General features: G+C 32.5%; 1 protein-coding gene across 3 annotated transcripts in view; it reads right to left on the bottom strand.

The window, feature by feature from the left end:
• EPHA3 (EPH receptor A3) overlaps positions 1 to 16,079 on the bottom strand; it is a 378,027-nt gene that overhangs the window by 38,913 nt on the left and 323,035 nt on the right. For all 3 annotated transcript variants that reach the window (XM_082392423.1, XM_082392424.1, XM_082392425.1), the window contains 3 exons: positions 14,330 to 14,515; positions 6,849 to 6,910; positions 4,971 to 5,180 (listed from right to left, as the gene is read on the bottom strand). In XM_082392423.1, the coding sequence (XP_082248549.1) occupies positions 4,971 to 5,180; positions 6,849 to 6,910; positions 14,330 to 14,515 (458 nt within the window). The remainder of the gene's footprint in view (positions 1 to 4,970; positions 5,181 to 6,848; positions 6,911 to 14,329; positions 14,516 to 16,079) is intronic.

Here is a 16,079-nt window from a genome sequence, read left to right as displayed (position 1 = left end):
CAGACACCCTACATTCATTCAGTGGCATTGAATCAAATGTCTCTCATGATTTCTTAGTGCAATTACCCTCTATCTAAAGGCAACAACTTTCAGAGGAGCAATCGGAAAAGTATAATGCGTTGAGGCACTGACTGCTAATTTCTGAAATGTGTTAACTGTGATTAAAATAACATGACTGGTAAAGCAGATTAACAAGAATGTGTCTATCCAAAAAGAATGCCTTGGCACACTATTTTAAATGGTGAACTTGTTTTTCTGAAATAACCATAATCATAGCATGCTAATTCGAATAAATAAGGTGGATGTCTAAGCTGAATAATCGTGTTTTTGGCTAGAAAAAAAACCAGACTTTACAACAATGTACTACTTTCCTTATTTATTAACTATAAGCTTATTGAAACCACAGATTTTATCTTAGTCAGGTCTGCTTCCCAAAATACTATATGCCTAAACAATTTTGAGTGATAGTATCATTTACGATCTAGTTTTAAAGATAATTTCGAAAGAGGAATTCCCCAAACATTTTGGACAATAGCAGTGTTCCTGCAGTAAGTACACATTCCAAAAAAGACAGCTTAGTATGACAACACTTATTTCATTGTTTCAGTGTCTTTGTTTAGAAAACAAAATAGAAGTCCTATTACTTTATAACCATACCTCATATTTTAGGGTAAATTATAAAATTATTGTACCGAACAAGGCTTATTATGGGAAATTAAATCAAAGATGTCTAAATTAGTCTAGAAATGCAGATGCAAATTATAGCTTCTCAGAAGGAAGTCAGGACTCCCACAGACATTTTGAGGAGTTCCAAGAAAATACAAGGATGAACACTGAAGAACTCTAATCAGCAATTTATTGGTAGTGAATGAGCCTGTTTGGTTAGTGTGGCTTTTAAGAATCTTCTGGGAATGAAGCATAAATGCAAAGATCCTATTGCACTTTTATTTCACAAAGGCTAAAGAGGAATTTTGACACATCAACATCATTCTACTAAGGTTGAAATAATCTTGTCGACTCCTTAGTCCTGACAAAGTAACAATCAGTATAAATGAAGCTCCGAAAGTTAACCGTATATAGTCTCCAGAGAGCAGATGATGTAGATTCGAATGAATCTTTCAAGTTTCTACAAGAGAAATTGTTTCTTGGAGTATCCTAGTGCAAGAGTTCAGAAGTAACCTCCCCAAAATGTGCCACTTTGGCATATGAATTTTTTTGAGCCAAAGGCAATCAAGACCCTGCTCCTTCAAGAGAAGCTTCTGCCTCTCCCTTAACTACCTAGAAGAATTTAAAACTTCTCCACCTTCACCCCGTCTCAATAAAAATAAAAATAAAAATAAAAATAAAAATGGGGCTTCCCTGGTGGCGCAGTGGTTGAGAATCTGCCTGCCAGTTCGGGGGACACGGGTTCGAGCCCTGGTCTGGGAAGATCCCACATGCCGCGGAGCAGCTGGGCCTGTGAGCCACAACTACTGAGCCTGTGCGTCTGGAGCCTGTGCTCCGCAACAAGAGAGGCCGCGACAGTGAGAGGCCCGCGCACCGCGATGAAGAGTGGCCCCCGCTTGCCACAGCTAGAGAGCCCTCGTACAGAAGCGAAGAAAAAAAGGGAGGATCCTTTCCCAGAATGAGAATTATTACCAGAGATAAATTTCATCTGAGTGGCCCATCTGTATGGCAGGGCAAACATCTAATTACCCAACATCTACTCTTCTTATCAACTTGTGAATTACTTTCCTCCCCTTTGAAGTCTCAGGCCCTCTTTCCCACTCCTTAGCTCAAGATGGCATATATACCTCATTTTACCTTTCTGTCTTTGACCCTCTCATATATGTGAGATTCCATGCATACGAAATTAAATTTGCTTTTCTCCTGTTAATGTCTCATGTTGATTTGATTATTAGACCAGCTAAAAGAAGCTTTGAAGGGTAGAGAAAAATTCTTTCTCCCCAACAGTAGAAATTAAGACTAGTATTGAGAACAAGGATGAGCTCATTTAAAGAAAAGAGAGATTAGAACCTGAATGAATTACCGAAAAATAGAATATCTCAAATAAAGGCCTTTTCCCCCAAATACTTTCTATGAGAACTGGAAATATTTCTTGAATAAGGTGATTTTTGTAACAGAGATAATGCTAGCAAGAATACTTTTCATGGAGTGTGTTAATAGCTCAAATAGTAGTAGAAGGTTATGAAGAATATCTTTAGAATGCAGAGTAACAGTGAGTGGAATAAAAAACATTCTCTTCCAGACAACAAATATTATATATTATCATCTGTTGCATATGTTGTCCCCTGGAGTAATAATTTAGTCATAAAAAATGCTTTGCTGAAGAATGTTGGCTGACTAATTTTTCTGGTTATTATCAGAGAAAGAGCACTAAAAAGCACTATCAAGATACCCAAGTTTTGTAATTTTATCAAGTTTTCAGAGCTATGTAGGAATAGTCACTGTTCTAAACTTAATTCAACTAGCTGCAAGGTATACAATTTTCTTAAATTTCTCTTGCTCTTAATCTAATGAACTGTGTTCTTAAGAACAGCAACATTTTTATGCAGAACACAGTTTCTAAAAACACTTAGATTCATGAACAAAGGTAATCTGCTATAGAGTATACCTGAAAACGGGAAATGCAAACAAGGGTAAAAGCCATTAGGAGAGTTCCAACTTCTAAATCAACACGTCTAGGGATATATCTGACACACAGAGCTTCTTTCTGTGTTTCTATCACTGTGGCTTTACTCAGTCTTGCATATTGAGCTCTTTCTCAGAGTGAGATATAGTTGCCATGTGACAACCTTAGTGGCTGTTAATAGAGTTATTGAGGTTGATGACTTCTAAAAAGAATGAGAATTTTTGTTTGCTTGTTTGTTTGTTTGTTTAATCAGGAATAAACTCTTATAATTAAACAAGAAGAAAGCAGCAGAAGCTGAATGTCTTTTTAAAAAACTGCTCATTCTCTTGGCTAGTGAGAGTATAATGATATGGCCTCATTTATATATTGTCACTAAAAATGAAAAGTGATAACAAACTATATGGAAAACAATTAAGCAATTCATGTACCAAAATCTTCACATATTTGTCCATATTTTGACTCACCAATTTTCTAGAAATTTATCCTGAAGAGGTAATGATAGAAAGGCATGAATTATATATCAAGATGTACATCAAAGTATTGCTAATAATAGCAAAACATTAGAATTCTACCCAGTTAATAGTACATTGGCTAAATAAATTATGTACATGAATAAAATGGACTACTATATGTTATTTAATAATACTGTAAAAAGAATATTTCATCATCCAGAAAATTCTGTATTTTATATTTCATGTTAAAAAGGGCAGATTACAAAATGAGACTGAATTTATATATAAAGAAAATACTGGATTTATTAAGTGGAAATCATTTTTTATATCAGTATACATATCAGGATTTTTTTTTTCACCATATGCAGAACTGAAAATATTTTTTATATGAAAATGGATAGAAAAATATTATGGAAAGATAAAATTAAAATGTTAAAACTGGTTATTTTTGAGTAGTATCATTAGCCATGATTATCATATTTTTATTTTTAAAAATTTCTTCCATAAAAAAAAATTTCTCTAAAATAATAATATGTCAAAGAAATTTGCCAAAAAACATAAGAAGGAATAATCAAATGCACTTTGAATCAAAGGAATGCAAATTAACAGATAAAATTCCTCACAATTAGTAAGTAAATATTAAAAATAACGATAATATCTAATTTTATTAGGAGTGTATTGAAATGTGCTTTTAAAGTAGGCACAGACTCTTTAACACAGAAAATCTACTTTTAGGAATATATTAGAGGGAAATCATCAGATTCAAACAATTATGAATGCAGATGTATCATTTACACATTTGTAAAATATCTTGAAAAAATAGATATAGGGCTTCCCTGGTGGCGCAGTGGTTGAGAATCTGCCTGCCAATGCAGGGGACACGGGTTCGAGCCCTGGTCTGGGAAGATCCCACATGCCGCGGAGCAACTGGGCCCGTGAGCCACAACTACTGAGCCTGCGCGTCTGGAGCCTGTGCTCTGCAACAAGAGAGGCCATGATAGTGAGAGGCCCGTGCACCGCGATGAAGAGTGGCCCCCGCTCGCCACAACTAGAGGAAGCCCTCGCACAGAAACGAAGACCCAACACAGCCAAACAAATAAATAAATAAACAATAATTAAAGGTGCTAATAATTAAAAAAAAAAATAGATATAATAATAATTTGCCCACTAATTAGGATTTGGTTTAAAAAATGATACAACTAGAAAATAGAATATATTAAACAGCTAAAAGTAAAAACAAATATTATTTATTGACAGTGAAATATATTCAAGAGGTATATTGCCAAGAAGAGAAATGAAGTATACAATTTGCATTAAGAATAATCTAATTTTAATTATTTATCATGCATATGTCTGTATATAGAGGTATGCAGAAAAAATTTGGAAGAACTGACTCACAAAGTTACAAATGTTCTGTGGGTAGCATAATTACAGATGACTTTCCTCCTTTTTATTGCTTTGTTTTAAAATTTTTATAATGTAAATATGTGTTACTCATGTAAGCATTAATTTTAAAATGGTTTAAGATTATACCTAATTGGATGGGGGTACTAAGAATTTATCCAATCTTTTCTAAACAGTGGTTCAATCATGACAAAAACATAGGTCAGTAAGACTTTAGACATGTTAGAACCTTGCTGCCTTTTTTGGGAGAATCATTGAACCAACGTATGGAATTTCAGAATTAATATCATTACTCACCTTATGGACAGTGACCATCTATTTTCCCAGAATAAGTAACAATATTTTACTTTTAAAGAATAAGTTTCATATGGGGGAAGATATAATTGACAACGCATTTTGGGATGTGATTTCTATTTATTTGTCAGTCGACATAATACAAGTTGCTAAACAAAGATAAAAGAAAAAAAAAATGAGTTACTCACTCTTGTTGTGTAAGCAGCTTCTGGGTCATCTTCTAGAACACGTGAAAGTCCAAAATCAGAAACCTTACACACCAAATTACTGTTGATCAAGATGTTCCGAGCAGCAAGGTCTCGGTGAACGTAGCCCATGTCTGAGAGATACTTCATGCCAGATGCTATCCCTCGAAGCATCCCTACCAGCTGGATAACCGTAAACTGGGCATCGTGTTTCTGAGAAGTATTTCAAATGTACAATTAAGGTGTGTTTCTATTTCCTAAGATATATCTTGATTAAAATTTCACATACTGAATTGTAGAGTATATACATTCTAGTTTTAAGTACACCAGCCAGGACTAAATAGATGCAAGAGTAAAACAAAATAGTATAGTAGCTACATTACTTTGTAGCAAGAAGTAGCTTAATATTCTTTAACTTCAGGTTCAAAACTAGAACTTTGCTGGTCTTTTGATGAGACAAACTCCTTCTCAGAAACTTTAAGGTCATGAACAAAAAAATAAAATGGATCCTGTGGCTATTTTAGGTTTGTATTTATTGGTTTGACTGAATGTTTATTCTTTCTTCTTGTTTTCCTATATTTTATTAATTGCTTCAAATATGGTAGATTTTACATCTTTAATTATCATAATAGATAATTAGTTCAAAATTAGTCAAAAATATTTACTGAATATTTGTTTTTCTACCCAACCCTGAGTTATAGGTCATAAAACTGAAAGCAATAGGAGATAAATTCAAATAGTCCTGGATTTAGAAAAGTTTCTAATCTACTCAGATTAAAATAGAACTATACAGTTTATATGATAGATAGATAGATGATAGATGCATGCATACATACATAGATATATAAAAAATAAAATCTAATGTCTAGCAATATCTAAACAAACAATAATTTCAGAGGAAAATTTATTATAATTTTAAAAGAATATTTATTATAATATTTTGAATTACCTGACTTGCAAAATGTTTATTTTTGAAATATGTTTGTGAAAATAATTTACTGAAACCTTTATTCAGCTCATGAATATTAAAATAAATAATATAATTTCTTATTCATAGAAAAATTAGTATTTTCCTCCATGATTATGAATTATACTATATATCTTATCTATCTACCTATCTATCTATCCCTGTCTATATAATGCTGAAAGCACCTTGAGGATAGGGTCTGTGTTTGTTTTTTTTATCCCTTGTTTGTAGTGACTGGTGATTGACAGTGCCTTTTTTTTTTTTTTGACAGTGTCTTGTACTCTGTAAATCTACTGAACTTCTTTGAATGTAACATTTGCTGATATTAGTAAAACATAAATTTTCTAAATGTAAACAACTGAAATTTATATGTAAATATATGTTATATATGTATATATGTATGTATATATTATGATATATAAGTAATGATATCTCTGGATTGAGAATACTTAGGCATTATAGCACATGCTTAGTTTGTGAGTGGACAGTACTATGTGAGAGATAGAAGGTCTTCTATCTTACAGTATATGGAGGTTGCTTTAAATAAAGAAATGAATATTTCTGTCTCATATCAATGTTATTTATGTCTTACTTTAGAATCTTTAAATTTTTGTTTTAACCAATGTGAATCTTGTCTGAATAAAAAGGCTGAAGAAAATTGCACAAATTTGTTTTAAAAATATAAATGATTGACATTTGGATGTTACAAGATAAAAATGTAATTTTACAGTCTTCCTTTTGCTATTTAGTCCCAAAAAATTCAGTTTTCTTAAAACTTTGATTATCTAATTGCTTAGCATAATATTAGAGGTTATCTCTATCATTTTCAGCAATTTATTCCACATTTATATATGTGTGCAGATAAATAAAGATAAGGTGGAGATATGTGAATGTGTATAAAATCTTCTACTTACACGTAAGAAACTGTCCAAGGAACCATTCTCCATGTATTCTGTGACAATCATAACTGGTTTACCTAGGTATAGGTAAATAATAAATGTATAATCATCAGTAGAGTTCAACAAATATCATGCAATGAACATATATAATACATTTTGATGCACTTAATGCATTAAAAAATATGAATTTTTCTCTGTCCTCCAAATTTTGCCAAATTACAATTAAAAAGAAAACTAGCTTTCAATAGAAAATAAAACTAAAAAAAAAAAATCTAGAAAGATTGGTTTTCAGAAAAGGGCCTATGACCTATATGATATCTAAACTGGCGTTTTGGTATGGTTTTCCTTAAACACAAAATATGCCCTTTTCTTCACTCTAATTGCATTTTAGCTGAACTATAAAATCAAATATTTCTGTCTTCAAGCCCAAGATAGAGTCAGGAATTCCACAATCATTTACACTCTCTACAGATATATGCAGAGCTATATGCTAGGTGTTTTCTCTTGTGCTGGTTAGTTAGAAGCAAGTAAATCAAAGTCCCTACCTTCATGGATCCTATATGTGAATTGGACAGAACAAGACTAATAATTATAATCTGTATTCAATTAACACATTAAAAATTATAAAATCCATGCTATGCTTAAAAGAAAAAGAAAAATAAAATTGCTCTTGGTAGTAACTTGTAATAACCATTTTGGAAATATGGGCCTTAAACATCATTAAACATTTTAACAAGCATTTAAATGTATTTGTACAGTACTTAGTGTGTGCAAGGTGCTGGTTTAATTATTTTACATATACTAACATTAATTATCATCATTTCCACTTTTTACATGAAAAAAACTGAAATATATAGAGGGTAATTAACATCACACAGCTAATAAGTATAAAGCCAGCAGTTGCAACCTGAATATATTATGCTGTTACTTTTGGAAATGTACCCTGAGGGAAACATTTAAAATAGGAAAAAGCATTAGACACAAAGACACAAAGGTGCTAAGTATACTGATACATAGATCTACAAATAGAATAAATCTTCAACTATAGGTAATAACTGAGGCAATTGTTGGGTGTCAATTCTATGCATCATTCCAAATTGAAAGAATGACTCTGAAGACTATAGCACTTTCAGAAATTATTACAGTAAAATGTAACTCCAATTTCAAAGCCTACACATATTACCACAGCATAATTCACTTCCCTTATTGTTGCTATGATATTGTTTTAACTATAAATCTATCGTTTTACAAAAAGAAAAAAAAAAACCTCCCTTCTCTTCCAAGTCTAGAAGACCTGCATTAAGTCTTGACTAAGCATGAAAAACCTTGAGCACATAATAGATTTTAAACAAACATCCATGTACACCTCACTGTAGAGCAAGCATGATTTTTTTCATGTGTTCCTTCTACATCATGGTTTGTATGCCATTCTGATGCCAGAAAATAGCTTACTTTCCTTGTTTTACCTTTCATCGGTGAAAACTCTTAATTCATACTGGTTGTGAATTATGGCTTAGTACCGTGAAGATTATATTGATGCTTACTACGTTTAGTATGTGAATATATACTAAGCTGTATGTCTTATTTATTTAGGGGTGAGGAAATTATTTAAATTCTGTAAAATTTCTTAGATTTTCATATATGTAAAAATAAATTGACACAGCAATTTATTGTCAACTGAGACACTGATTTAGTTATATACTTTGGGTAATATATCAAACATTATACATGCCTTGGTGTAACACTGGTGTAAAGCTTTTTAAACTTAATGTTAATAAAATTTTCCACACGTTCAAAAAATAATCTGATAATGTCTGAAAAGTCATTTTAGTCAAAACCTTGAGCCTCCAGACTTGCTTTTTCAAAATTTTAATTAAGCTTTGATTTAACAATATTCAGAAAAAAAGAGAAAATTCAACATTTCCTTGGAAACTTCTATTTCTCCTGAACTGGTAAATAAATACCTAGGAACTGACCCCAGAAAACTAATCTGAAATGAAATGAATGAATAATCAAATGAATGAAATCCTGCACATGCATGTTTTCCATACATCACTATAAGTGTATGTTTCTTCCTTAATATAATTCTTGGAAGAATAACATGCTCGCAAAACCCAACGCAGCCCTTGAATGTAGTTACAGATATATTGTTTCCCACAGTCAACTCTCAATTACAGTGGCCAGTTACCTTGTTTGTATACTACCCAGACCTTTGCTTATCACTCTTTTCCTTCTGGCTCTCAGCCTTATGACCATTTCATTTCTTGTTAGCATGTCTGGTAAAATGTTTGGCAAGGGAAATAAAAGTAGCTGAAAAACAAACCAGTCAATTAAGCCAAAGCCCCATGACCATTCAGAAATCAGAGCAGGCTGCATTTAGCTCTATAATTTAGGTATTTGTAAACCCATCAGTTAAGATGGGCAAGTCTGAAAATGTGCTTTGCATTAAGTTCAAAGATTCAGCAAACCCAAATGTACAGACAAAAAATAAACAGAATCAAATATTCTACCTTGGAAAGCAGGATCTTCACTTACTTTTCCTTGTGATTTTGATTATGATAAACAGAGTTAAAGGAAAAGTGCAATAGTGGTGAGAACCAGTTCTAATATGTATTAAATGTAGTTGGAAATTATTTCTAAAATACCAGCTCATCTGAACATGATGCAATGTATTTCTATCAAAGTTTGCACATTCTTTCATGTGTATTTTGATTTAGAAATGACATTATCAGCTTCTTCAAGAACCTATATCATTCACTGCCCTCAGAGATCCTTAAATACATCTGAGTATATATATTAAAATCAATGAAATTATTGTTGTTTGGCTGAAATGAAACTCCACCAAAAATCAGCATAACAAAATGTGCAGTGGAATTTTGCTTTTGTTCTTAAATTGATTTATGAGTATAGATAAAATCATGATCTTTCATAATTAAAGGGTTAAAGGAAGCACATCAGTCTCTTACAATCAGTTCATTTCCCCAATGGCTCAGAGATATTTACTAATCATTTTGTTTGCTGACAGAACAAATGTGATTCAAAATGTCTAAGAATTCCAAGTTCAGCACTATCTATTTCACCGCCTTCTTAATCACATATTCTATTAAAAAATCCCAGCAGGATAATGTGATAAACATATAGCTATATATAGAAATCTTTATTGCAATTATCAAATAAATGTTGGTCTTAGATTAAAATAGTTTCATTCAAACATAAAATATATGTATCAATGATTTAAATGTTATAAACTATTGAACTGTAATTCATTTCCAAAGGAAATGCTATTAATTCCTACTAACAGTAATTGTGTCTTACATAGTCTGTCTGTTTTTAAGACTTACACACACTCCAACACGAGTGGGATTTATAAAATCAAAATCTTTGACCTTAGCAGCCAGTACTCATTACTAGTATCATGTAATCAAATCAGGGTGGAAGCAAAAAAGTATAAACAGGAGAAGGAAAATTGAAATTGAAGAAAGTACACAAAATATGCCTCACTATTCTCAGGAAAGAAGATTTGAATCACTATTGATTAGAAACTAGAAAATGTTTTGGTTATAGATTTCCATGTACTATAACTAACTGACTGATAGAAATATTGTAATGAACTGAATTAGAGTATTTTTCTGCAGGTTTCCCATTAAAACATATAAACATACAGGACAATCTTTTCCAAATTCCATTTTAATCAGGATGTAATTCATGTTAAGAATGATCCCTATTACATCCACTGGTCTATGAGTTAACCAGGGCAGGGACCAACTCTAGTTTGTCTGTAGTTCTAAATCCAGCTCCTAACAGTGCCAGTTAGAATAGATCATACCATGTCTATTATTTCAGGCTAGCTAAGGATAGTCTCTCTCTTCAAAATCAGGCTAAGAAGTACTTTCTCCAACTCTTCCTTAACCAGCCATACTCTATTAATCTTAACACATCGAATACTTTACATTAAGCTGACTTTAAAATTTTAAAATGTATTTATGCTTAATTTGAAATGAAATTAATACTTTTAAGGAAAGGACAGGAACAATATTTCTACTCTCCCTTGTATTGTCTATTAAAAAATATGACATGGACTTGAAACAAGTGCTGAAGAAAAGCTTTAGAGAGAGGCAAACAAGAAATAGAAATAATTTGGCATTGTCACTAAAGAATGACAACTTATTCCAGTAATATTTCCTTATCATATGTGCTGACAATGCAAACAAATGATTAAGCTCTTGGTGTGCAGTGGACACTCACACCAATACAGAAGTGTTTTCACTGTTAGAAATCCTCTTAATGGTCTGCCCATGTCTTTCCTCAATAGTACAAGGTTACAGTTAAGTTGCATTATTATTGTTTTTTAATTTGTAGAAAATAATCCATCCCTAAATAACAACAAAAAGCACATCAGTCTCATCCTATATAATTCCTTCTATTACACTAGGTGAAAAGTGACCAATGGAAAGTCTTCTTGGATGGAGTCTGAACATCTTTTGACTAATGGTGTGATGGCAGAAATATCAAACATTTGCTAAAAACAAGTTCCATCTTTTTGAACTTCAACTAAAATTGATAACACATGTTAGTACCAAGTTCTGAGCAGGACTGTGCCCCCAGCTTTCTGCTACTTTGAAGATCAGAGACTCTCTCACCTTCTCTTGTTTAAGATCATCAAGCTCAAAACCACACTATTAAAATTGTTTATGGCTTAATTCAAATAAATGAAAATATAATTATTGAATAAAGGGCTTTCTCTAACTTGAAAATGATACATTATAATAGACTTAGTGTTTCAAAGCACATAATTAATAGCAATATTAAAAAATTATCTTTGAGCCAAAAAGGAATTGTTTTCAAGAATTTTCTTCTGCACTCCCAAATTAACTGGTAAAATCTTCTCAAACTCAACCAGAAGTGGTAACTTAGATTGCATACTTCTGTTCCACCTAAGAACATATTCTTATGGAATCTTATTTGATCTTACAAGGACCTGGAAGTAGTAAAGTAAAACTGCTAATTCCATGTTACAAGTGAAGAGAGTCAGTCTCTGGGGGTGGTTTGATTTGTCAGATGTCTCACAAACCAGTAGAGCTGAATCAGAATTTGAACTCTGACCTTCTGATTCTTAATCCAGATACCAATATGCTTTCTTTTCTTCTTTAAATACAATTTGTTCATTAAATTATAAGCTCTGTATCTCTAGGTGTGCGTGTGTGTGTTTCTGAACTTTGCAGGTGGATTGTTTTAGCAGTCATATACTCTCAGGAAACAAAGAAAATGATAGGAGTGGATTAAATAATTTATTTGGTGACAAAATTGCCTTGTTTATATATTAAATACAACTTATTAACTTTATTCTAAGGCATTTCTATTTCCTCTCAGTTGTAACAGGGTGCCAGACTTAGAGCTTTTAAATATGCCACTAAAAGAGTTCAAAATCTAATTCTAGGTCTGCTACTCTATTATGCTTGCACTATGTGAGATGACTGGGATTTATATAGTCAGATTTGGCAGTCTCTTGCATGCTTATTTGACCAAGGAGATATATGAAATTTAGAACTTTCACTCTAAGAATAAGGCAGCTGTAATTCATATTAGAATGTTACAGACTCCTACTTGAATAAGACATTTAATGTATAATACCTGTGATTTTTAAAGGTCCTTTTTTTTCTTAATGCATTTTTTCCTGCATTTTGGTCTCAGGGGTTGTTTTATGGATTTCTTTGCCAGGTGACCATAATTCATATTTGATTATTCCATTTATATCTAAAGAAGATCTTATTTATATATATCTATATCTTTATTATATATATCTTTATATCTAAAGAAGATCTTCCACAATAATTATGGTTTAATTTTGCTTATCATTCAGTAAATGAACTTATAGGAAACAGGTAGCAAAACCAAACAGTATAATAATAACTCATAACACTGGGAACAAAAAAAATTGAGAATTTTGAAAATTGAGAGTTAAAAGAAGAATGGATACATAAGTACAAGTGAGTTTCCTCTCCCAATGGGCTCAAGATCTGAAGGACAACCACTTGGTGAGAATGATATGGAGGAAAATAAAAGGTTAAATGACTATTAAAAACCCAGTGAGACATGATTCTATAGTTCTAAGGATATTAAGTAGGGTACTCTATAGATATGGTCTTGCCCTGAAGGAACAAATATTTCATACTTTTTCCCAATCCTTAGTATTTTTATTATTAAAAATTAATAGTATTTTTATTATTCATTTTTTAAAATTAAAAAGACATTTTTCATCAGAAATTATTTTAGTGTTACAACTAACGTAGCCTCATTTTTAGGAGTACAGAGGGAAAAATATGCTTCTAACAAGACTTAATATGGGCTTATAGTTTATGGTTAAGTTCTCCTACATTGTTAAATTCTTAACCACACTTATTATATTAAAAAACTCTAAAGGAAATCAAAGTATATTTCAATTATACCATGCTCTTGTGAGTAAGGAATTGCCTTTTTACTCATACAAAAATGATAATAGGTATTAGTGCCATTTGGAAAGTGCTCCACATAATGTTAAAGAAAAATATCATTGTGAAAAATATAATGTGCCATGTCTGTTGGTAACCACAGAATATGTAAATATGGTGCCAATGAATTATCCCCTAAAGGATGCCAAATTCCCTGCCATATGCTGTCTTTCACTCTAAGAAGTCTGTTACTGCCAATTTAGCTTATTCTTCATCTTGTGCCCCAAAATCTTGAGAAAAACAACATCCCAGAGCATTCTCAAGTGGTTTTCATTGGAACTGGAGCCAAAAATCACATATATGTCTCATGGGATCCCTTTTGAGCCTGGATGGAGAAATCATCATGGAAATAAGTTCAGATCTCTGTCGCAGGCTGTAAGCCAGAGCTTCCCCAGAGTAGTCAAGAATCCATCTGGGACTCTAGATGAGAATTATTTGAAATCCACAGAGAGTGGAGAAAAGGGTTTGGGTCTAATATGATTCCAATCTTTACAGCTCAGAAGCACTCCCAAAACTCTCATAATTTCCCTAAAGCCAGGGGGGGAAATATTTGGAAGCTTAAATGAAACTAGTGAACAATAAAAGAAAAGGCAGCTAGCTGGGAGTTCCCAGCAATTTCTGTCAAAATTGAGTCATTGTTTTTTCCTTGCTACTCTACATAACAGAAAGTTCTACACAATTCACTTAACTGTAGTTTAATCAGCATGTATTACTATAGTCCAATATTTAGCTCCTAAATTTGTAAAGCTTTTTAAGGTCTAGAATAGCACTGTCAAAATAATACTAGTTAAATGTCTTTGGTCTCTTGTCAAAGAAATACATGTTAATCCTTAAACACTGAGGTTTTGTTTTTGTTTTTTGATTTTTTTTTTTGTTTTATTTTGCTTTGTTTTTGATTAGGACTAACAGGTACTCATGAAAAAAAGACCAAAATTCTTAAATTATTGACTTTGGGTTTAAACAACCTCTGCTCAACATACACAAAATCAGTCTTATGACTTCACTTACTTTTAGTAACAACTCCCTCCAGTCGAATGATATTGGGATGGTCAAACTGTCCCATAATGCTTGCTTCTCCTAAGAAGTCTCTCCTCTGCTTTTCTGTGTAGCCCACTTTCAGGGTCTTGATGGCCACTGAAATCTCTTTTTTTGAAGGAAGTTTTAAGCGACCACTGCACACCTCTCCAAATTCACCTGTTAGAATGCAGAAGAACAAAACAAGAAAAGGTAAGAAATTATATTATTAAAAAATCATCAGTAGGGAGCAACTGTTTTCTCTCAATAATTCCAATTCAATAATTGACCTGCAAGATGTACACTTGTAGGCCTCCAGATTATTTTGGAAGATGGTAATAAGAAACCCCAGGACATCCACACCCTGGTGGAAAATGGACTTTGTGATAAGCCTCATGTATTTTGAAGTACTACACTATGAATAATGACATATGAAAGAATAAGAGGGAAGTCAAAAGTTATATCTATTAGATTTTTTCATTCCTTGTTCTCATAGCTGCCATTTCCTCAGGATAATCAACCAGCACCAGCACCAATATAATGGGTTAAACACTGGATTAAATTTCAGATGTTTATCAGTATTCTGTTTTTACCAGGGCCAATTTAGCTATAAATTCCAGCTCTCTGAAAATGGGAATAAAAGAATAAGCTATCAAGTCATTTTATGGAGTAGGGTGTGTTGTATTATTCACATACTAGTTGTAAAGTTCTCTGCGGCTCTGGCAAGAGAAAAATAATCTAACAGTATCGAATCGTATCTAAAGAATTACTGTAGAAATATTTTCTTAGATCCAATGTCTTCAATAAAAAAGTTGTCTTAAATGCACAATCAGAATTTGTTGAATATGGAGTGTTGCTGACTTTTACGTAGTCTAATTTAATTGATATAAAATTGCCTAGAACTAGTTTGGTCACTATCTTCACATACATTGTTATTGAGAAGATTCACCCATAACGCTTTCATTTGATTTTGAGCTCCTTGAGAGCAGAGACCCTTAACATTCATTTCTCTGTCTCCACTGTTGCCACAGTGATTGCCATAAAGTAGTGTCACGTACTGATTGTTCCTCATTCAAGGAAGAAATCCTAATATTGTGTGGATTATTAGATGGATTTTGTACAACATTTTAAAAAATAGTTTTTAACAGCAAATGAAAGGTTTTTCTGAAAAGAAAAATTACATGATCAATTTTTAGGCTCTCTGTGGAATGGAAAAACATTTTTGGTCCAACCTTTTCACAGTGAGTTTTTGTACAGGGCCCATGCCCCATGGGTCAGCCAGAAAGAAGGTGTCAAGTAGTGAGATACTTCTCTATTTTTCATCCAAGTAAGTCCTTCAACCCACAAAGGCAGCAGGTTGTCCTAATGATTTATCAACTGCATCCCTACAAATGACTTGCTTCTCTCCAGGAAGTTCTAAACTCCCTTAGACTTGACTCTCCCTTCCTCAGGAATCCAGTCTTGCCACTGTTTTCAAAACAATGACTTGTACTGTAACTTGTCAAAGTCACTTAATGTCCAAAAGCAGGTATTCATACATTTATTTAATAAATATTCATCAATTGGCAACAGTATTACAGATACTATGAAAAACACGGAGGTATAATGGTAATAAAGGCAGATCTAATTTCTTCCCCTCAAGGAAGTAGAGATGATAGTAATATCTGCAGCTAGAGTGTTTTTTAGGATTATGGGGAGAATTAGGGGCAGAACTTGAGAACATTCAATGATCTTTTTTAAATCA

This window comes from Balaenoptera borealis (assembly GCF_965194805.1).
Source record: "Balaenoptera borealis genome assembly, chromosome: 5".
NCBI classification, from domain to species: domain Eukaryota; kingdom Metazoa; phylum Chordata; class Mammalia; order Artiodactyla; family Balaenopteridae; genus Balaenoptera; species Balaenoptera borealis.
This window is presented reverse-complemented; position numbering and strand designations above follow the sequence as displayed.